The 23,148-nt window shown below is 41.1% G+C and overlaps 3 protein-coding genes across 8 annotated transcripts in view; all 3 read right to left on the bottom strand.

The window, feature by feature from the left end:
- The window catches only part of LOC115011751 (myosin-10), a 56,205-nt gene extending 51,281 nt beyond the window's left edge, over positions 1 to 4,924 (bottom strand). For 4 of the 6 annotated variants that reach the window (XM_029436971.1, XM_029436970.1, XM_029436973.1 and 1 more), the window contains exons 1-2: positions 4,677 to 4,924; positions 2,744 to 3,121 (exon numbers count right to left, since the gene is read on the bottom strand). In XM_029436971.1, the coding sequence (XP_029292831.1) occupies positions 2,744 to 3,088 (345 nt within the window). In that variant the 5' untranslated portion in view covers positions 3,089 to 3,121; positions 4,677 to 4,924. Of the gene's footprint in view, positions 1 to 2,743; positions 3,122 to 4,676 lie in introns of those variants that run through there. The other 2 variants (XM_029436974.1, XM_029436976.1) reach the window with 1 other exon arrangement.
- A 615-nt stretch (positions 4,925 to 5,539) lies between these two features.
- Positions 5,540 to 12,314, bottom strand: ddx47 (DEAD (Asp-Glu-Ala-Asp) box polypeptide 47). The gene is made up of 12 exons (XM_029436761.1): positions 12,132 to 12,314; positions 11,829 to 11,922; positions 11,207 to 11,395; positions 11,048 to 11,119; positions 9,106 to 9,224; positions 8,845 to 8,916; positions 8,549 to 8,665; positions 8,256 to 8,402; positions 6,833 to 6,970; positions 6,670 to 6,740; positions 6,413 to 6,542; positions 5,540 to 5,944 (listed from the first exon to the last, which is right to left on the bottom strand). The coding sequence occupies exons 1-12, from the start codon at positions 12,261 to 12,263 to the stop codon at positions 5,750 to 5,752; spliced, it is 1,476 nt and encodes a 491-aa protein (XP_029292621.1). The 5' UTR covers positions 12,264 to 12,314; the 3' UTR covers positions 5,540 to 5,749.
- Positions 12,315 to 12,917: 603 nt separating this feature from the next.
- Positions 12,918 to 19,780, bottom strand: wbp11 (WW domain binding protein 11). Its single transcript, XM_029438646.1, has 12 exons — positions 19,586 to 19,780; positions 18,924 to 19,010; positions 18,777 to 18,808; positions 18,569 to 18,662; positions 18,154 to 18,350; positions 17,611 to 17,744; positions 16,684 to 16,850; positions 16,297 to 16,533; positions 15,394 to 15,519; positions 15,008 to 15,289; positions 14,664 to 14,849; positions 12,918 to 14,162 (listed from the first exon to the last, which is right to left on the bottom strand). Exons 2-12 carry the CDS (start codon positions 18,985 to 18,987, stop codon positions 13,480 to 13,482), a joined length of 2,202 nt encoding a protein of 733 aa, XP_029294506.1. The 5' UTR covers positions 18,988 to 19,010; positions 19,586 to 19,780; the 3' UTR covers positions 12,918 to 13,479.
- Positions 19,781 to 23,148: the final 3,368 nt, after the last annotated feature.

The raw sequence follows: 23,148 nt of genomic DNA, 5'->3' as shown, positions 1-23,148 counted from the left end.
ATTTTTGTTTTCATTTGTTTCCTTATGCTGCTTTACCGTGTTGCCCTGCAGCAGATCCTGCATTAGAAAATAGAACAAATATTGAGATATTTAAGTTTGTATAAATCTAGCATTGGAGAAATATTAAAAAATACCAAAAAAAAGTAAGAATGTAAGAAATAAGATGAGGTCAAGAGGCAAGAAAGAAAGACACAAAGTCCATATCAATATCGTCCAGGACCAGACAAGCAGGGAGGAGGAGAGTGAGTGTGGGAAAGGGAGTAGAGTTGGTGAAGACAGGACAGACACTGAGCAGCAGCAGAGCTGAAGTGGGCAGCATGAGACAGACAGACAGACGATCTTTTTGCCATGAAAGAATGCTGAGGCTTTCTGACAGCTGAGGCTTATCTAACGACACAAAGGCCCGCTTGTAGCCCTGCTCGTATGGGTTTGCCTAGCCTGTAGCATTGTGTTTCGCCTGTGACTCACCACCATACAGATAGCAAGCTGCTTCAATAAATAAGTTGACTCAACAGGCTGACTAACTTCACACTGATGGAGCCGTCCGATGGGCAAAGGGAACTGAAGCTGTTGTATCCATCTATGCTCTTGCCAAAGCCACCAGGGGTCATTTTATTTTATTGTGTGACTTTGGCGATTCCAAACAAACCAAAGTCACACAATAACACAATCGAACTAATCGATAGAAGCAGCGGTAGACCAGCCGCCCCCGTGTTCTGCAAGATAAAATTACTGTTTTTGTCAATGGAGTCTGGTGGCTTTTAGCGAAAGCATCTATGCTCCAATACATTAACCTTTATCTTCAAAGATTCAACAATGGAGGACAAAAGCACATAACATTGCTAGAGATTTCAACTGTGCACATTATTTGTTCTAATTACAAGGTGATGGATAGCCTCTTTAATATCTGGAAGTGAACTGAGCTATGGACCACAGCATGCATGTCCAGTGAAACCAAACCTATAAAGAGGTAAAGATGTAGATAAAGACTTGCTGTGGACTGGCCTCGTCCATTAGCAGACTAACAGATGTTGATCACACTATAAGATTCAGATATGGAAGTCAACTAAGAACACAGCCTGAGGAGGTATTATATTATGTCTGAAGTAGATGTAGCTGAGCTCTAGGGGGATAAGTCAAATACACTGGAAAAAGATTTAGAACTTAGGGGGTTTCTTCTTCTAAGAGCGCGCTCAATAGGGAAAATTATCTTCCTGATAAAAACCTGACACAGTCAGACAGATGTTTTAAATCTTTCTTAGCCAAGGGGCAAATTAAGAAGTTCCAAAGCCAATTCTGAACCATGAAAAAGAAGAAGTCATGACACGAAGGTATGTGAGAGAAAACGGAGAGAAGAGGGGGGACTGGCATATGGGAAATGGATAATACCATCTTTAATGAAGCATTCAGTTCTTACTCTATATGGCTAAACTGACTCGTATGTAAAGCACATTCTTTACACATGTAACGCATTAACATACAAAAAGGGATCGACTTCATCTGAGAGTTAGTGGTGAGCTTTTATCATGTTTCCCCCTGCAGGCCCTGAAACAGTGTCTCAGGTGATAACCAACCCACATTCTATTTCTGGAAAACATGTCATTAAATGGGTCAAGATCACAACTAGATCCTCACAGAGCAGCTCCATCTGTAGGGTAATTGGATTATGGGAACAGTGGCAATGCAGTAATACAGAACACTACACATGTTGGCTGTAATAAATGAAGAAAGAAGCATATAATTAAGAGATACAACACTTTAAATGAAAATTCCCCACATGTTATGTAAATGTCGGATCAGGGTTGATGGTGAATGTAGTCCATTGAAGCAATACATTCCTTAGTACGTGCTATATTGACCGCAGATACCAGAGCTTCTCCAAACTACTCTACAAGCTGAATACATTTAAAAACATTGGTCTTGTACTGCCATGTGGATATGGAAAGCTGAGCTTTTAAAACACTGATACATGGTTGTCTTGTCTGGGTTATAGCTACTGGCTCAGGGTTAAAGCTGATGGTGAACTTTTAAAGCTTCTGCATGTAAACAGCATTTTCAAATTGTATCTGAATTAGTGTCTACATGGCACAAGATTTCAAGGGTAAAAGACAAGGTTACAAAACAATTCTGTTACCCTACATTTTTGGCCGAACGTGTTTAGTTTAACGCAGTGGGACTACCACAAAAAACAGAGAGAAGTCAAGTCATCTCTGTGATCAAATAAGGCCCACCGGTAGGAGCCCAGAGCAGGACAAACAAACTGAAACCAGTCGTGTTTATGGAAGAGGCCTGCCTTTGGCTGAGGTGAGAGAGAAGCCATGGGGGGGGGGGGGGGGGGGGGGGGGGGGGGGAGGGGGGGGGGCACTAAGGAGAGATGATCCAGTGGAGGTAAAACTCTGGCAATGGTTGAAAGACTAGCAAAATCTGTCAATCATAGGGTGTGTGTGTGTGGTCATGATTCATACAGAACAAAAGGCTTAATGGCCTCTCAGTCCCTAAATATAGACTGATGAATATCTCACAACTCACACAAGAGTGCAAAAGACAGAAGGCTAAAAGTTAAGACTAGTGTGCATACGAGCAGAAATGCTGCCCATCATTTCTAAATTATAACAACTAGGGGTGAAATTCAATCTACAGCTGTGAGAATCAGGGGATCTGGGAGTTTTAAGGATAATCATTCCCCTGTGTGTATAAACTGTTACAAAAACGCAGACAATCTTTAAAGGTCTAAGTCACTCACGTATATGAGTCCCGAGTAGTAGCGGTCCTTCAGGTTGTGCAGCACGGACGCCTCGTTCAGGCAGGTGAGCTCGGCCATATCTTCCACCTTGCTGAACTTGGGCGGGTTCATCTTCTGGATGTCATCCTTGTTGATCACCACCTTCTTACCGTTCTCGGCCAGCTCCAGCTGCACCTCCTCGCCACGCTCTTCACGAATACTGGCCGCCTCAAAGCCATGGCGCTCTGAGGGTATCCACACCAGCTTCTTTGCCGTCCAGTCGGCCTGTGTGGCCGGGTTGTAAACGACAGCCCGGTCCACAAACAGGTACCGCTCTGGGTCCTCTTGCCCACTCCGATGAGACATCTTACCTGGGGTTTACCAGAGCAACGTGGTCACCTAGAACAGACAGAGCAGGGTTTGGTATTTCAGACATTAGGCTACATGTACTGGTGCTGCAAGTACCAATTAATTTCATCATCGATTACTCTGCCGCTGATTATTTTCAAGATAAATCATTTGGTCTATAAATGTCAGAAAATTGTGAAAGATGTCCATCCTAGTGTCTCAAGGTCCAGGGTGATGTCTTTAAAGTCTTGTTGTGTCAGTGCAAAACCCAAAGATATTCATTTTAATATGATATAAAACAGAGAAAGCAGATTTCATTTTCTGCCATTTTTGCATGAAAATGACTTTAACAAATAATTATCAAAATTTTGGCCATTATTTTTCCACCTATCGACTAATCGATTAGTCGACTAATCATTGCAGCTCTTCATGTAGGATATGAAATATCAGAACCATAATACACACCTCATGTACCTTTTAAAACTCTCTAAATAGCCCTCGACATCTCACTCTGTGATCAGTACAGACTCAATAATGGATAATGGTTCTTACCTTCACTTTATCATGATTAGTGTTATTAAAATGTTGTGCACGCTGTGTAATTCTTATTTCTTTTGCAAATATACTTAACTGTATGACCAAGGCATGAATAAATATATAATTTATATAATAAATCTCTTGTATATCTAATATAACAAAGTAATGCAAAACACACAGTGAGGAACCGTATGTCAGCAGTTCAGAGCATGACTAGTGCTTAACAAAAAGTCGGACTACATTTTATAACCATGTTTCAGTGTAGGTCTGATGGTGTGCACAATGCGCATACTGCGTAGGCTTCACCGCTCTCACGGCGGATCACACGGGACGGAGCGACGTCGTGAACGGCACATCACGAGCCCCCTTCTTCGTCTAGAAATCTTGCGGTAGGCTATATAAAATAATAACGCATATCCCGTCTTCCATATTACATCTACAACCTGCACTTGTCTACACAGATGGAGCTTACACAACAGATAAGGTGCCTGTGTAATGACAAGTGCCCAACAAAGCACAGCATGAACAGAAACCAGCAGGGGGAAAAGTTGCTGCCGTTTACAAATATTAGGCTAATATCTGCAGTAATAAACTTGCGCCAAGCTAACTACTGTAGCTAAATTAGGTAAGCGGAATGAGCCATGATATGGTGAATAACGTTATTACGCAAGCGAAAAGTGCAGCTATCAACGGGAGAACGGCCGTTAGGATAAACATAAACTAAGTAAAGAAAATAAAACTATTTGGCTATGTTAATACAAAAATTGTGGTCATAAAGCTAGCTTAACACAGCTAAATACCACTTATTCTGTTATGTTTTATGAGTGTCTGTTACCTCATTAACATTTATAGGAGGAAATAAGTGTGGGCTACCTCACATTAAAATGTGAGTTTTTAACTCACTACGTTACTTAAATAATGACTAACTTTAAAGTCACAGGAAGTTTCCAGGGACACCTCCATCCATTCTCCCTCCTGGAGACTGCCCCGTTCACCCGCAGTGACGCTCTAATATTCCCGCACGCGCTCTCTTATCCCCGTCCTCGCGGTGAAATAATAACTCATTTACCTGGTGTGAAGCGAAGCAGCAGTCGGGTCCTGTTCACCGAGCAGTCTGATATCTCCCTGTATGAAACTAGCTGCTCCACACAACTGAACGAAAGGCAGGCAGGTACCGAGGCTTCGGTATGCACCACACAGGCACAGTGCTACCTCTACACTGGGGCCCCTCCTGAACAGAGCACACTGGACCGTTGCTGCTCCCGCCTACGATGGACCGTGCTCACATAGAGAGTGACCGTGCAGATCAATACACCACACTTTAACACCCTCTGGGATGATTCACCAGAGCACAAATGTGGGTTGTGTGTGTGCTGACGCCTGTCATAATCTATTTTAACTCACGAATAAACCCCTTGATACGCATTTGCATGTGGAAATGATGCTCCAGCAAACGATTTTTAAAATCTATCCCCCAAATATCTATGCATTGCACACACCCACTAGATACAGCCTGGAGACAATTGAGCTTTCACTTTGCGCCCCCCCCCCCCCGGCATCATTGGCTGAAATAAACCATCCCTCCAATCTGCAAACCAATGACATGCATGAAAAAAATGATCGATATTGCAACTGTTGCTTGCCTGCATTACAAATAAGTTCCAATATAAGTTGTATCATCACTGCTGAAAATGCTGGTACCTTCAGATACCTCACAGGTATTCCCATTCAAATATCCTTTAAAAAAGAAAAATCCTTTTTGAGAAACATGTGGCTTTATCCCATTCAAAGGGAATAAATAAAAAGGCATAATTCCCCTTCTCCTGCTGTAAACTCAAACACCCCCCTCTGGTGTCGGAAAGCAATAACAACAGCATTTTAAGCTCAACAAAACTCTTGCAGTCATACGTCACTCTACCACAAACACAAATGTTGGTTTTAACAGAAGTGTTTTATTACAAATGGAAAAGTCTCATTAGAGAGGCAGGAAAATCATGTTTTCTGATATTAAATAGCTTCCATACCAAATGCTGGAAAACATACTGTGGATCAAAAACAAGAAAAGCACAGTATTGTTATGTACAGTCTGTTAATGTACGAGGCTTCAGCGTCCTCCCCTCCAGGCTGCTGCACCCCTCTTCTTCATTCCTCCTCCTCCTCCTCCTCTCCTCCTCCTCCTCCTCCTCCTCCTCCTCCTCCTCCTCCACCCCCTCCTACACTCCCTCCTCCTGCTCCTCCTCTCACTTTCTTCCTCACGCCACTTGCTTGTTCTGTGTCATCATCGTCTCTATCTCCTCCTCTGGGCCTTTTCTTTCTCTCACCTTGCTCCTTCATTTCCTGTGGAGGACAAGACATATTTTTCTTCACTTTTTTGTGGTTGATTATTTCAATATACAATCCAGTTGATTTATGACATCCATCTTTCTTTAAAGCTGTAGTTCCCCAAAAAAAGTTTAAAAATAAAAAAATCGAGAAAATAATAGACAGATTAACGACAATTAAAATAATCTTTAGTTGAGACTACTTTAAACTGCATGTTGTTTAACTCTATTAAATATACAGAAGTGGATATTTCTAAATATTTCATACCCTTAGACGTGCCCCTATTGTCCTTTAAGCTGGTAAACAATCATGAGTATATTCCTAACAATATAGAATATTAAATGTGTCTCTTTGAGAGGACATTCAAGTTATCTCTTTTCACACACACAAGTTGTATACTACTATAATGTTTACCCAGCTTAATTTACACACAACAACATGGTTTTCAATGTTTGAGGTAATATCTGAAAAAGGATGACTTACCATCCTGGCGTATCTCTGGGCCTCGCTCACCCTCTCCACCAACATCATCACTTCATCTTCCTGGGTGGGGAAGGCCGGAAGTTTCTTCCCGATCAGGCTTTCGATTCGCTGGAAAAGCTCCACATCATACCTAAGATAACAGAATATGTCTGTTTTATGCAGTCCACTCATTTACTTTTTTTTTTTATCCCGAAAAAAGAAAAAGAATCTAATCAAATATCAAGTGTGGCCACTGGTGAGAAACAGGAAGTTCTTACTGAGTGACAAATGTGATGGATTTCCCGGACCGCCCTGCTCTGGCTGTTCGTCCGACTCTGTGGATGTAGTCCTGTGAGGGCACACAGGTCCAAAGATCCATTCAAATTAAACAAATTAAATGATCAAATAAACCAGCAATGCTGAACGTCAGCACCAGCGTACCTTGGAGTGAGTGGGGATGTCGTAGTTGATGACGCAGTCAACGTGAGGAATGTCTAGTCCTCTGGACGCAACGTCGGTCGCCAGCAGTACCGATCGAGACATGGACTTGAACTTGTTTAACGACCCCAGACGTTTATTCTGACGATCAAAGGGAGGAAGATCCAGAGAGTGAATAAGGCATGAAATACACAGCAAAACACTGCAGAGGGGCGTTCGGCACTGATGGAAATGCTTCATCAAAAGCTTAATACGGTATGTGAAAGTCTTTGTAAATACATAAATGACGGAGTGATTATTATTACAGTAAACTAACAAAAACAATGCAGAACCTGTGCTTCCATGTGAGATTTGGTGGGGGAAAGTTGTACAGCTGTAAAGCTTAACACCAGAAGAGGGTGCTGTTCTCTCAGTCCTAATAGAGACAAAGCTATTGGACATGAAGGCTATAAAAAGATGAGTAAAAGGCTGCTGTCTATCCTCGTCACTAAAGATCTCTACTTTAGAAGATAGTGTTAATGTTTTACAATTTCTGCAAACATCTGTTTATGGTAAATATACTGACAATGATCTGTTGATGTTCATTAAAAATGCAAAAAATACTTTTTGGCCCAATAACTTTCCTTCACTATGTCCCCAAAGAATGCTGTTCCTAACAGTGTAGTAACTAAAGCAGGGTCGCAACTGATTATTAATTCCATTATCACTTAATCAACCAATTATTTCCTCGATTAATAGCCTAAGAATGTCAGCAAATAGCAAAAAATCCCATTAAAATAACTTTTTGCCTATGAAAAATACTAGCAAGAAAACTGTTAAACATTTCTGTTGATTGACTGATCGATGAAATCAAACAAGGATTTTTACTGTATAATACAGGCAAGGCTTTACTCCAGGGCCATCTCTGAACTCTCAACGGCTCAGTCACTGATGCATGTTCATCTATAAAAAGCCATTCTGCATGAACTCCCATCATACATTTGCACTTTGATTGCACAGAACTCTGACTGTATAGTCTTAGTTCACATGATTTGGTCTTGTTGTCTGTTCCAAGTGCACAAACTGAACTGGGTAAGAAAACATATGTGCTCTGCTCCCCTCACTTCAATTGGTCTCTCTGCCTGATTTGTAGTCTGTAACTTCTTATGCTGCAGTCTTGGGCAGGTCTCTGTTGTAAAAGAGGTCACTGATCTCACTTGGTTAAATAAAACAATAATGCAGTGGACATCTCTACACTAGTGTTGGTGTATGCACTATAATGACTGATAAAGCCTTATGAAGGATTGTTTGGCAGAAGAGAAGATTCAGCATCAAATATGTGAACAGAGAGAAGCAGAGCATGCAAAGAGGTACTTGTGCAACACTGTCCACTGTGTGTGTGCGTGTGTGTGTGTGTGTGTGTGTGTGTGTGTGTGGGTAGCTCTACCTGACTCATCTGGCCATGAAGAGGGATAGCAGTGATACCAAGGTTCCTTAACAACAGCGCCACCCGCTGGGCATTGTTGCATGTGCTGCAGAAAATCATAAAGGAGTTGCCGGCCAGCTCATTCAGGATGGACACCAGGTAACAGTCCTGCCACAGAACACACATGAAAAAAAGAACAAAACAGCGTTAGAAACTCAAGTAACATACCATTATAAAGGGATTGTAGTATTAAGAGAACAGCTTGCAGCATATAGTTTTCAGACATTAAAGCATGAAAGGAGGATGTGCCCTACCTTGTACTTCGATGGTATGAAGATGTAGTATTGCTGCAGTTTGTCTACTGTAGAGTATTTGGTGGATACTGCACACTTCACAGGATCCTTCAGAGCTGCTCTCTGTAGTTTCTGGACCTGTAACCAAAACAAAGAGTGTCAGCGCATGAGTAAAGCATGCTGGCTCTACTAGCACGCTCTGGTGTCAGATCATTCCTGGTAAACCTGCAGCACTAGAAACACTAAAGCGCACATGCTGCGTCAACTAGCCACAATCAAAAGCTATTAAAGTATTGATAAGTCCGTTTGTGTTCTACCTTTTTAGTCATGGTGGCAGAGAACAAGTATGTGCGCCTCTCTCTGGGAATCACCTTCAAGATTTTATCCACCTGACAAAAAAAAGAAGACGTGCTCATGGTGTCACACATTGTATTATGTTTGTTGCGATGTTCAAGTTAAATGAAAGAACGTTCCCACTTCTTTATGTTTCATCGTGCTAAATACAGAGAACATTACACATTGAAGCAAAATGTGGGCCCAAACTGTTGCACGATACCAAAGAGTTTCCATCTACACACCTCAGTCTCAAAGTCCATGTTGAGGATTCTGTCTGCTTCGTCCATGACCAGGAACTTCAGAGCTCGTAGGGAGAAGCCCTTTGTGTTCTCCATGTGGTCAATCAACCGACCAGGTGTTGCTGTGAACACATTTCATTCACTTCATCAACGTGAAACAATTGTTGAATATTGAAACAACTTATAATTTATTGACTTAAGGCTCTACCGAATGTTTGATTTTTATATTTGAAAGCTTCAATTAAGGTTTTGAAATTCAGCTTTGAATGTCTGTTCACCCCAAATATGTATCGTTAATTAATCGTTTCTTTCTTCAGTCGTTGGTATGAAAGGGACTGACGTCTTGATGGAGCGCCGAGCACCAAGCGAATGCAGATAACTTCTTTTGGTAATGAATCAAGTCATTTACAATAATAATGTCATAGCCGAAAAGGTTTGTTGTTATTGTAGTTAAAATATGGTGCCGTTAGGTAACTTAATACTGGGATGATGTTGTCAAACTCTGCAAACAATATTTCTGCTGAAGCCAAAAATCAGTGTTTCACAATGTTTCAGTCTGAGAAGGTTTTTTTGCCCGAGCCAAAATCCATGCGATCTCAAAAGATGCCTCAGTTAATCGTTCAGCTGTATTAGTTGTCCTGTGTACGAGTCTTTGTTGTCCAGAAACAGAAGAAAGCTGCTCTATTTATTTTCTTAATTTCTCTTCCAGGTGCGTAAGTTTCGTTGAATTTTGGATGCGTCGTTTAGAAATGCGGCTCCAAATGACTTCTCTTGAAACCAGAGCGGGTCTGTTTGCACATTAAGCACGAAGGCTTCAACTCGTGGAGGACAAATAAAAACTCCTCTGTTCACTTGTCTTGAATTTTCCTTTACTCGTCTTGTATGGCTCGTACCTTTCTTTTTAACGGGAGCAGCTGTTGTCTGTCCACAAACCACATCTCCAGCATCTTCCTCTCGACTCCGCTGTGGTTTGATGCTCCAAAGACAAATCTTAATGTTCCTCGTTTGTCACGCTTTGTTTCTGTCCACCTGGTGTGCAACTCTTTAATAAGAAATCGATCCATTTTACGTCTGTAGAAACACGTGCTAACTAGCATGAAATGGTGAAACGAGTCGACCGGAGCCAAGCTAACACAAGTATGAAGTGCCAGGTTGGTCGTAGTATCCTCCAATTTAAATGCTCCAATTTAGCGAATATAAATGATTTTTTAGCAAATGTCCATATTCATAAGCATGCTTATGTTAACATATTTTTAATGACCGTAAGTTTATTTATTTCTATACTAGCACACCATGTATCTACCTGTCCAAGAGTACATTCACCATTATAGTGCTGATAGACCGCCAAAACTGGCAACTCTGCAATGAGTCAGTGTCGGCCGAGCAAGTTTAAATATCTTGTTTCTAGTCTATATTTACATCTTTTATCAATTATTATTACATATCAATTATTATTATTTGTAGGCTAATAGAGCAGACACTTTCAGTGTTTTAATGGGTTGTATGTAATAGCCCTGCTTGTTTTTATGAAATCTGTATTGACTCCATAATCATATCCATCACCCCTTTATTTAGCCTCCTGTCATGCGAGCCACCAATTAAAGCTTGGCGAGTCGCCCAATGAGTAACACTGCATTAGATAAAAACATGTTTTGAATTTTTAAAATGAAACTGATATCTTTTTTCAATAAATTTTGACTTCTAGACTTAAACGCTCTGAGTTATTGGAAATGTTTGAATCACACGAGTTGGAAACGATCCTACACAGCCACTACTGGAATATAATTCTACAAATAGCATAAGACTTATAATATGAAATGGACAAAAAGTTTTTTAAAAGCATTTGAGGCTTCTAACTATTTAGTACAGCCCTTAATTGACTGTTGATGTGCTTATGACACCTGTGTAAACAAACATCTGATTATAATTAGATTTATGGTCTTACCAATAACAATGTGTGGTTTTTTGGCCAACACCAAGGACTGGGACATCATATCGATTCCTCCGACTATGACAGCTGCAACAGAAGAGAGACATGTTTTGTAGGAACCCCATAAAGACATCTGCATTGTTGCAAACCAGTTATCCTTTAATGGACACGTACCACATTTAACACCAATGCTGGAGCCCAGGGCCTCAAACTGCTCAGCGATCTGGAAAGCCAACTCCCTGGTCGGGGTGAGGACGAGTGTATGGAGCCTCTGGGGCGAGGCCAGCAGTGACTGCAGGATGGGCAGAGCGAAGGCACCCGTCTTTCCTGAGCCAGTCTCTGCCAGCCCAATAATATCCCTCCCTGTGGTCCAAGAAAAATGTTACAGACAAACATAGAAGTTCTTTACTGCATTCAGGTGGTGAAGAATTACACCACAAGTGTATTGAGCAGTGGAGGAATGTAACTATGTGCATTTAAGTACTGTAGAACAAGTAATTGCACTTGAGTACTCCATTAAAAAACTAAATAATTTATTTAAAAGAAAAAGTCCTATATTCAAAACGAAATACACATATTATAAATACACTGCGGTACATTGCTACTTGTACTTATGTAAAAGATCTGATTCCACTACTGGTTTTTAGGGTATGCACATTTGATGGGCTGTACACAGGGAACAAAAATGATCCCAATAACTTATAGATAGATAGATAGTTAGATAGTTAGATAGATAGAGGTAGCAACCTTCTCCAATGGATTCAGCTGACAGTAAGAGTGTAATGTGATCACTCACCTTGCAGAGCTACTGGTAGAGCTTCTATCTGAATCTTTGTTGGAATCTTCCATCCCAGCTGATCACAAGCCTCACAGAGAACCTCAGTAATACCCTGTGGACGACAAAGACATCGGGTAGCGACCTTTGTAAGTTGCTGATGTTTTGCCACACAATTACAACGGTGTCATATAACAAGCATATCTAATACGATAAAAGTGCAAATAAAACTAGCTTAGTTTAGCTAGCTTAAATTGAAATGATGCGGTTTGTTTATGTTGCTAAAACCAAGTCTCTTCTTCGCTCTCTGGGAAATAAACCTACCAAATCCTTGAAGGTCTTCACTGCCTCAACGTTTTCACCGCTAATAAGGTCATTGTTATCATCATCACTACTCGAACCACCGAGTATTTCATCTGTGTTTTGCTTCACGCTTTCCTCTACGACGTCCGCCATGCTGGATGCTTCATTCGACCCAACGTGTCGTCAGCTCCGGAGTGCGCAGATGCGGAAACGGCTTTAAGCCGCACTGGATGATGGGAATTGTTGTTTTAATACATCAATTGTATGTTTTATGAAAGAAATAGAGCTGTATTTAAGGACAAAAATAGAGAAAACTATTAACACTGTACCTGTGCTCCCAATTTAATTATTTTACTTAAGTTACAATGTTTTTATGTCGACCCCTGGTTGTATCTGCATTTATTTTTATTTCATTCAATGTTCATTGTTTTTATATTCTGTATGCCTTTATGTTTACCTACTTTTGTTACATTTTTATTGTCACTGCTTATTTGTATTATTGTATGGTTAACTGAATTGAAATAGTGTCAGTGTGTAAAAAAACATACATAAATATATAAATCGCAATTAAACTAAATATTTCCAATTTTATACATAAGATTCCTATATAAATATATATATATACAGATAAGATATTAAAACAAGTAGTTTGGAGGAGATATCAGCAAGAATTGTATATCGCTGACTGAATTCAGGAGAATCTTAACCAGATATAAGTTATCCGGACACAAATTACGATAAAATGTGTATAATTATTGTATTCATGCGTTGCTTATATTGTCTCCTTTATTACACCACACTGAAACATGAGGTAAAAAGTATTTATTTAGCTGCAGGTCAAACAGTTTCAGACATGTATTTTGTCAGTGGTTGACAAAACATTCCACACCTTTATTTTGATGTCCAACATGTTTAGGAGATAAAATAACAATTATACAAAATGCTTTTTCTGGTCATGACAAATCACAAAATAATTGGCCGGAGGAAAAACGCAGTTGTAGGAAAAAAAAAATGAACAGACTGGAGAACAAAAAAGCACTTTGTCGTCTCTGGATTTTTTTCATTGTAGAGAATAGTGTTCTTTTTTTAGTTGACTCCTAAAAGCAAACAATCTAAATGTTCACATAATCAGATTTCTTACATACATCAAATTCACATTCTCCTTAAAACAACAAATAAAAGTCCAAATGAAATGAGCCTGGTGAGACCAGTGCTGAGTGTAGAAGCCTTTCCTTGGCTTACTGAAGAGAAACTCATCTAGCTGACTGCCTTGAAGACAGCTACGTCTAGAACTCTGCACAGAAAACAAATACACTCCTTTTGTTCAGAGCGCCCCCACTGAACATCTGCCCCAATACCCTCCAGAGTCTCAGAGGAGTCCCTCCATCTCCCTCATAAAGGCTTCATACATCTGGTCCTTACTCTTCATGTTGGATTGAGACACAGCACTCATCTGGGAGGGGTTGACGTAGCCCATGGAAGCAGCTGTTGCCTGCTGTTTCTGCCCCTGTCCTAACATGCTTTCATCTTTCCTCCTTCCTAGCCTCTCATGGGGCCCAGCTGCTGCCCCGGGCATTGCTCCACCCTTGTCCCTACGCACCCTCAGTGCCGTGGGCACGAAGCGGGTGACCTCCGTTTTTGGATTGATAATCTGAGGTTTTGCCGAGATGGTGGCCCCACCGGAGCCAGCACCCGCTGCCAGGCTGCCCCCGGCTGCTGCGACGGATGTGATGTTGGCTCGCTTTTCGATGGTGGCTGCGTGGTGGTGGCTGGAGGGGTTTCCGCCAGGATTGACACCCGTGTTGGCGGAAGCAGTCCCTGGAGGAGGAGGCATCTGCATGACACCCGGTCGCATGGACATGGGCATGGGCATGGCAGGGGGTGGCATGTTGTTCTGCGAGCCATCCAGGTTGGGTCCTGAGCCTTTTTGTCGCTGGACAATGTTGGGAGGAGCACTGAGCACGTTGGAGTTGAGAGGTGGAGGAAAGAGAGAGAGTGGCGGGGCAAGTGGACGCGGGGGCCCTCCTGCTCTTGGGGGCGGAGGGGGGATACCTGTAAAAAGACACAAGATGCATTTTGAAGCATAAAGTATGTATGTAAATTAAAATAAAAAATGTTTTAAAGGTTAAGTCATTACAGGACAAGTGAAGACAAGTATATATAAATAGACAAAAGTAAATATACAAAGTAAGACAAAGACAAATGACAAACTACCAAGAGGCCCAAAGCAAACTGAGGAATACAACATGGGTTCGAACTGATGGGTGTGTAGTACGGGAGAGACACACAGGAGTCTATTTTTACAGCCTTAGTTTCACACTAGCTGAGCAGCAATGGCATTTACAATGAATAAACATTTCCTGGCAATGCAGTTCGACAAAGAATTATGTCATGTTTGCTCAGCATGTGTTCATGCACACAGCAGAATATGTACAACATATACAAACTAGGTTTACCTTTTGATTGAAAATACTACACGTGTGCATGCACACACAGAAATATGTGCCTTTATACACTGTACACACACACACACACACACATACATATGCCTACCTGGTGGTGCCGGGGGTGGTAGTCTGGGAGGTGGTCCTCGTGGTGGGGGACCTGGTGGAAGACCAGGAGGGGGACCAGGTGGGGGGCCTGGGGGCCGACCTGGCGGCGGTCCAGGAGGCAGAAGACGAGGCATTGGACCCCTCATGCCTCCAGGTATACCAGGAGGCCTCAGGAATGGAGGAGCACCTAAAGATGACAGAATATATAATCTAAATGCTGCATAGTGTACATGTGGATACCTAGAACAATCAGCACATCCTTAAAGCCACAGGCACGGGGATTTATTCTAGTGACAAGTTCAGAGTTGGAGCCTAGTATCCTAGCTAATAAATGTTGCAACTCACCTGGTGGTGGGCCAGGAGGCGGGCCAGAGGGTGGACCAGGAGGCCTCATGGGAGGATTTGGGGGTGGACCCAGTGGTGGAGGCCCTGTCATTGGTGGACCTTGCAAGTGTGGAGGCCCTTGCGGTCCCACTGGTCCAGCAGGAGGGGGTAGACGCTGATTAGGCATAAGGTGGGGCTGACTTTCCCCTGGTGGTCCCCTGTCCTCGATGTCGGAGTTGTCTGATTCATCTGTGTATTCCTCCTCTACCTCTTCTTCTTCCTCGTCTTCAGGAATTGACTGACCTGGAGACAAAAGAAAATATTGTGCCATGTTATCGGAAATACAAAATTTAGATGTGGTAGATTAGATGAGACTGTATGGAGCAGACACTGGTACACTACAGTACCTGCCATCCTCAACATCATGGCCTGCAGAGGGGTAATGGCCTTGGTTTTCTTCACCACCCTCTTTTTCTTCTTCTTTCCGTCACGGGGTGCCTCTGGAGGCATGTCTGCGAAACGTACACTGCGACCTAAAATAATCGACATTAAAACATTCATTAAAAGCATATATTAGTGTATCTAATCTGTATACTTTGTCATGCATTGCACAGTGCCATCACATGTCACAGAAAAACAAAAACAAAATTACTTTATTATATTACCCAGAAAATATTTATCCCCTATAATGGATATTTACATGTGCTATTTAGGAGCGTGCTTAGACAAGTGGAAAATGTACTGGCGGCCTTAAGCTGTGCTCTCAATGCAATAGAAAGAGTTATTTCTTTATCTGTATAACTGTTTACTACCATAAATGGATAAGTTTTCATAAAACATATTGACGGTGAAAGTTTACACGGATGACCTCAGATTCACGTGTCTGGAACTGTCGGAGACTTTATCTAGCTGGGAGTGACTTACTGAGATAAAAGCAGACGCTACACAGCACTCTTAATTCAGCTCTCCCAGATTCGTGCCTTGTGCATGTACTCTCTTAATAAATACTCAAGAACCGATCCTTGACTGAAGAACTTTATTATGCAGATATGTCTACCACACCCCTTTGGTGCTTTTGCCAAATAACAGCACAATTCTCTCTAATAACCCAAAATACAACTAATTGTTTGGGAAATGTACCTGCTAGTTTCCTAAAAAGCTGTAGTGATAATAGTGCAATGCTGCTTCATTAAACCTAAACACAATAAATAAAATACAGAAAAACAGAAACCACTCATTTAAACATGAAGGAAATCTTTTTAAGTTGAGAACTTAGTGAAATATAGTTGTAGGACTTCTGAAACACTCACCAGCATGTCTTTCATTTCGGTCTCTATCCTCCTCTCTTTCCCTCTCATCATCCTGCCTGTCCACACTCATTCTCTGGTCACCGTCTCCCCCTTCATCTCGCTCTTCTTCGCTGTCCTCCTCGGAGTCGCTTTCGTCGTCTTCCACATCATCCCGATCTCTGTCGCTCTCACTGCCGCTGTCCCGATCTCTTCCCAACTCCATCGCCAACTCTTTTTCTAAACCGGGAATGGAAGGCTCTGTTCAGGAAAATAATAAAATAAAATTAGTAAGGGCAACAAGCAGAGATGAGAACAGCATCACAATTATGAAAGCAAAGTATTATTATTATTATTATTAAAAGGTAAATTGGCATTCACAAATGTAGTCATTAAGCGCTTGTGCGTTACCGGTGTCTGTGCCGAAAGCTCGTCGAGCAGGAATGCCGTACAGTGCCAGGACCTGTGGAGGTGGGGGCCCAGGTGGGGGTCCAGGGGGCTTCCTCCCTGGAGGTAAACGTGGCACGCCTGGCACTGTTGCCACAACGGGTCCAGAAGATGCCGACAGAGGTCCTTTACTGAGATATAGATCAAAACAGAATTCCCTCATAAAACGGATGACCTCAGTGGCATCATATACTGACTTTACTAGAGATGGACATATTGCAATTTTTTGTTCCGATTCCGATTTCTGATTCATTTATTTGTTAAGTCTGACCTGCCGATAGTGATTTTCTATAAGAACTATAATTGACAGCATACACAAACATTTCTTTCATGGGAAATTAAAACTCAATTGTTTGTTCATGATAAAACATTGACTATTAAATGTTCTCCAAACTTCCAAGTTGCAGAACCTTTCCTCACTCAAACAAATCTCAGTGCTCCAGGTTAGTGGACAAATAAAATATACCTGAACATATTTTACTTTCACGGAAGAAAACAAGTAAACATATCTGTATAACACCTGATATTATTCACATCAAAACTTCCACTGCAGACACAATGCATGTGTGGGTGTGTTGCTGTGACGTTACACAGCTGGCTGGAGGGAGACAGTCAGGGAGACTGAAAGTTTGATCTCGAACGCACAGATAGGTATGCGGTTTGTTTACATGACGCAACAGATGTGCATATTTAATGCATTCATTGTGGACGGATCGCGTCTGATGTTACGCGCTAGTCCGACATTCTTTCGCGTTCAACATCATTTGGCACCTATGTAAATTTGACCCATGGCAAAAAATCTGATTTATAAGTCTTATCGGCAGTCAATTGATTGGTGCATCTCTAAAGTTTACCCACAGAAACATGTAATACACACAGGTCAATGCCTACCCAAAAGTGGCGTTCTTCTTCAGTATGGACGGAGGCTGAGCTCCTGGTAGAGGGATGTCCTGGATGTGGATATTGGAGGGGGCGTGAGGCATATCTGGTAAAGGGATACTGTCGACCTCCACTGACTCGGCATTCTGAAAAAAAGGGAATAAAACACAAAATAGTAAATAGAGTCACCACAAAGCCTAAGCACTGGAAACAAAGCAGATAATTAAGTATTGAAGTTCAACATTCTGTCTACAAAGGACGAAACAAAAGACAAAAACATGCTGGTGCTTCCGAATAAATAATTTCCTTAACTTCATGCCAATCTTTCAACCACAATGGGTCAAGATTGATCAAAATCTGTACAAGCGTTATGCCTGCAACCACAATCATGTCCGTATAGCTGCATCACATTCCAACCAGTGGTAAACACGCTTTTATCAAAGTGTGCATACTACAGCCTCTCATTTAATCATACATTTATACAAGTCCTTGACTTGTAATACAGCCAATACAAAACACCATTATGAACCCAAGCAAATGCGCACATAAACACACCTTGACTGAGTCAAAATAGAGAGCCAGCTGCCCCCGTTTGGTCTCATAGTCCAACTCCAGTTTACGTAGCTCCTTGTAGGTGTCGGGATTCTCTCTCTCGTACAGACGGACGATGCGCTCAAATGTCTCACGCAACTTCTTCCTCTTATCCCTCAGCACTTTCTCATTCAGCAAGGGCTGCTGAACTGGGTTGAACTCTGTCGAAAATGTGTAACAGAATAACTTTATTTTTTTAGCAAAAGCTATGGCTAATGAGTGTTGAAATAGTCCGAAAGTCTTAAATCCTGAAAGAAATATGAACCTCCTTTCCTTCTAATTTTACAATAAACTCACTATGGATAGTAAACATGTGTACAGCAATTTATAACTGCACAAAAACCAGTTAAACAGCAAAATACAAATTCAGCCCTCTCACCCATCTCATCCAGCTTCTCCATGTCTCTGATGATCTGTCTGGGGTCCTTCATCTTCAGCACCGCCGCTCTCACCATCATTCTCTGCTTCTTGTTCTATAAGGAGCATTTAGATATGAAGCTAAATGTTAGCAACACAATAACATAAGTGTTGTATTTAAGATGAAAGAGACATTAAAATGTAATCTTATGTTTCAAAACCACAAGTACCTTTTTTAACTCCCTTTTCCTGGCCTCCTTTCCTGTAAGAGAGGTACATAACAAGTATAGTTATCATTCTGACACCTGACAACCAAAGACTGATCGTGCTTCAGCCTTCATTCAGCAGGTCGGTTCTTGTCTATGGTCGGTACTTACTGGCCTGGTCGGTGGGATTCATAAACTTCCCACTCTTGGTGGAGGAGGTTGAACGTCGCCCCATTGTGTCGGTTCGTTTACTTCACCCTGCAAAGCATTACAATTTCAGCAATGATGACAGATGTAATGTTATTTCCCACCCGTGTCCGCTGAAAGGCTATGCACGTCTTTACTTTAGATTTTCATTTCACAATGTGTGAGCATCTCTGAGAGGATGGTCCATTTAGCTTCCTAAAGTTACTACTGATAACAATACTCGTTAACTGTTCATACATTGAATTGCCATTCTGAAAGCGTTACTAGTAACATTTTAGCTAAATGGAAATATACTGCTTATTGGAAAAATACACACAGTACGCCTCGTTGGATATGACGGTTAGCTACTGTTAGCTAACAAGTTAACAAAGTTGACAGTCAACGTATGGCTAACACCGAAGCTAAGTCAATCTAACAGATATCTCTGTTAGATACAACGTATTCAAACACAGTGTGCGTTTTAAGCGGCTATCAAACATTATATAATCAGTAAAAGTCCGTTATAGATATCTAATCTTAACGGGTCTTGCAGCATTTGGCAAACAAATGCTAACGTTAACTGTTAGCGTGCACTTGTAGCTAGTGCCGTGTTAGCATCGACAGCAGCAAAGGAGGCACAACTTTACCTTTTATTCAAATAAAACCCGTAGAGCGCAACGCCCTACACACGCCCTTCTGTGTATCAAAAGTCAATTGAAACGTATTGTGTACGCTAAGAAAGATAAATCCAAAGTATTCAGGACTGAATGCATGTAGCAAAATCGTTAGCCAGCCGCCATGTTTACTGCCGAGCAAGACCGGAAGAGGCTAATTTGACGTCATCAAACAGGTCGCCGTGGTAGCGACTCTTTTTCAAATATTACAATTACATTTATTTTTAACACCATTTATTTATACGTGAATCAACCATAGCAAACATACAAAAAAACACAACCATAAAACAAAAAGCAATATAGAACTGTATGAGGGAGTCTTTTTCCGATAAATTGAGATGTTTTAATAATAGGCTTTGTTTCAAATACTTTTCATTCTTTGCTATCTTAAAAACAGAGTGAAAGGGCTATTGTAGTTCAAAACAAAATTGTCGGATATAGTTGTGATCAAGCACTCTAGCCTTAAACATGTGATAATTACCAACAAGACAAATATACTTGCAATTATATTGCCATTTACAAACAAGGCCATGTGTTCTATTATTGGTGTCAATCTATTACAACTTACTAACTGTACTAAAACAATAGAGAAACCTCCACCCAGAAGCCCTGGTCGACTTGTCAATCACAAGATCGAAGTAGTGTCCAACATCCCCTGTAAGGACGCCTATGTGCTCACAGCAGAGGGTGGTTGTGGGTTATTTGGATTTGATTCTCCTCTTACCTCACCTCTCTATTTTTGTTAGAACAAAACTCATCACTTTCCTCGGAGATATAACACCCGTTTGCTTGACATGCCTAACATCACTGTGAAAAGATGTAATGTTTTGAACCCAGCCACTCTCCCCCACTGACTTAAAAGACCTACAGCAAAGAGCAGATCCTGCTGAAAAGAAGCTGTGGGTGGAAAATGACTGCTGTCATAAAGATGGTATTTGGTATACTTTTTTATAAGAAATCGATCCATTTTACGTCTGTAGAAACACGTGCTAACTAGCATGAAATGGTGAAACGAGTCGACCGGAGCCAAGCTAACGCAAGTATGAAGTGCCAGGTTGGTCGTAGTATCCTCCAATTTAAATGCTCCAATTTAGCGATATAAATGATTTTTTAGCAAATGTCCATATTCATAAGCATGCTTATGATAACATATTTTTAATGACCTTAAGTTCATTTATTTCTATACTAGCACACCATGTATCTACCCGTCCAAGAGCACATTCACCATTGTAGTGCTGATAGACCGCCAAAACTGGCAACTCCGCAGTGAGTCAGTGTCGGCCGAGCAAGTTTAAATATCTTGTTTCTAGTCTATATTTGCATCTTTTATCAATTATTATTAAAAACCATTTAAAATTATTTGTAGGCTAATAGAGCAGACACTGTGTTTTAATGGGTTGTATGTAATAGCCCTGCTTGTTTTTATGAAATATCTGTATTGACGCTGGCGGGAAACCACACAAAAGCAGGACGTAAAGGAATTTGGCATGAGGGATAAGAGGTGACCAAACAACCAATAAGAATAAACATGAACCTGACTAACAAGCTAAATCTGGCAAGGAAATAAAATAGAAAAATAAGTACAACATGAAAACAAACTTGACGAGACATGACATTATGTAAACAAACTAGCAGAAAGGGTTAATTACATATATCTTTCCGTTAAGGCAAACATACGAAAATGGCTCAAACTACAAATACTTGGAAAATACTTAAAACTACATTTTTTAAACAAGGGCTCTAGATTGAAAGCCTGATATAATAGAATGAATCTGTTTATGTTGTAATGGCAGTGGGATCACACGTTGTGGGTTTAATGGGTTTCATTTGGGACATTAAGGCTCTGAGTGTCTGTGTTTTGGCTACACAGTTTATTATAGACTTATTATAGGAGCTAATGTTCAACTTCCAAAATTCGGGGATTTACCATTGCTTCATTAATGTGTTCCATGAGCTCTTTGGGGGACATGCTATTGTGAAGTAAATAAACTCCTGATTGTATTGTGTCACATTTAATGATTATCACATGTACTCGTACACCTCAATCAAAATGTATTATGTATTGTGTCACATTTAATGATTATCACATGCACTCGTCCACCTCAATCTAAATGTATTATTGCACAACATGTATTTCTGCACAAATGTATAATGAGCACTATATTAGTTATGAATGTGAAGCACTGTAGGTTCTCTTCAAAGAGTTTCAGGTCTACCTCCATCTCGCCACCTACAAGACGGCCCACCAAGGGGCATAACCGCGCCAACATGGACCAATGAGGGACGACGACACCCTTCTGTAGAGAATATAGCAAAATGATTATGATGTTTTTGTAACACTTTCACTTGTACCAACAGACAGCTAACTGGCTCTTTATTGATTCGGACTGTGGACTTGGTGTGTGAAAGTGTCCTCGGCTGAGGGTATTTTTTGACATTGCTGTCATCATCACTTTAAATAAATAAGTATCTTGATCAACTAGAAGTTTACTGGATTCAATTGAAAGACTATCTCAGCGCCCTTTGGGCCTCAAAACCCAACACTATGCAGGTTACACAGCTTTGACTCAGAGTTGCCAACTTGGCGACTTTCTCGCTAAATCTAGCGGCTTTCCAAACCCTCTTTCGTCAAAAGCTACTAGCGACTTTTTCTGGTGTTATTGGAGAATTTTGGAGACTCTGATGTGAAGCACGTATCGTCCTGCAGTTACTGTCCTCAACGAGCAACGGGTGCTGCCGTGAGCCCTGCGCCGTCCCAAAGCTCTCACAGGCGGTCAGTCTCACAGCTGCCTCGCGGAGCAGCTGCAGTCAGAGCAGAGAGGAGACCCGCACGCAAAGTCAAGTAGAGAAGAAATCCAATATGGCGGCCCTTGTAGAGTTGGTGCTCACTTTTCTAGGCTTGCCACACCAGCATGCATTGCGATTCAAACGGAAGCCCGAAACTTCGATTCCGTCTATTACATGCAAATGGTAAATTATGCAAATTAGAAGATGACGTAATTTAGCGACTTTTTGGACAGCCAATAGCAACTTTCCTTACTGAGGAGTTGGCAACACTGCTTTGACTTCATCAAGTTTTTGAGTTCTAAGTCTCTTATGTATTTCTTGTTGAGTTTTATGTATTTTAAAGGCCCATCTAGGGACGGGCATTGCAAATGAATGCTGTGGTGTGGCATAGGTTTATGCTACATACCTGTCTCTATACAAATAAACATTGATATTAGTGACACCTTGATAATTTACAACATTAAAACTTTCATGTTAATGCATCAATAACAATGATTCAATAATATATTATATATAACACTGACAAGGGCTGCTCTGCATAATGAATACTTTCTCTGTTGAAGTTAATTTTCTTGCTAATATTTCTGAACTTTTACTTTTTTAAGTAACATTTATAATATAATATAATAAGAGGTTTTCAAATGTGTCTTATTCCAGTAAAATAGGCAACATTTCCTTGTTCAGTGTGAGGAGAAGTCAAACAGGTTTGACACTACATTCGAAAGAAACGACTCACCCATGATGAGAAA

The sequence above is a fragment of the Cottoperca gobio genome, chromosome 8 (assembly GCF_900634415.1).
Source record: "Cottoperca gobio chromosome 8, fCotGob3.1, whole genome shotgun sequence".
Lineage (NCBI taxonomy): Eukaryota > Metazoa > Chordata > Actinopteri > Perciformes > Bovichtidae > Cottoperca > Cottoperca gobio.
Note: the sequence above shows the minus strand (reverse complement) of the source record. Positions and strands in the feature narration are given on the sequence as shown.

Excerpts from the sequence above, each read along its gene's own strand:
- ddx47 (XM_029436761.1), bottom strand. The coding sequence starts at position 12,263 with ATGGCGGACGTCGTAGAGGAAAGCGTGAAGCAAAACACAGATGAAATA. Across the intron at positions 11,396-11,828 it reads TCTACCAGTAGCTCTGCAAG|GGAGGGATATTATTGGGCTG; the intron begins GTGAGTGATCAC and ends CTTGGACCACAG. Across the intron at positions 8,917-9,105 it reads ACATGGACTTTGAGACTGAG|GTGGATAAAATCTTGAAGGT; the intron begins GTGTGTAGATGG and ends TTTTTTTGTCAG.
- wbp11 (XM_029438646.1), bottom strand. The coding sequence starts at position 18,987 with ATGGGGCGACGTTCAACCTCCTCCACCAAGAGTGGGAAGTTTATGAAT. Across the intron at positions 18,809-18,923 it reads GAATCCCACCGACCAGGCCA|GAAAGGAGGCCAGGAAAAGG; the intron begins GTAAGTACCGAC and ends CCTCTCTTACAG. Across the intron at positions 14,850-15,007 it reads GCCTCCTGGCCCACCACCAG|GTGCTCCTCCATTCCTGAGG; the intron begins GTGAGTTGCAAC and ends TGTCATCTTTAG.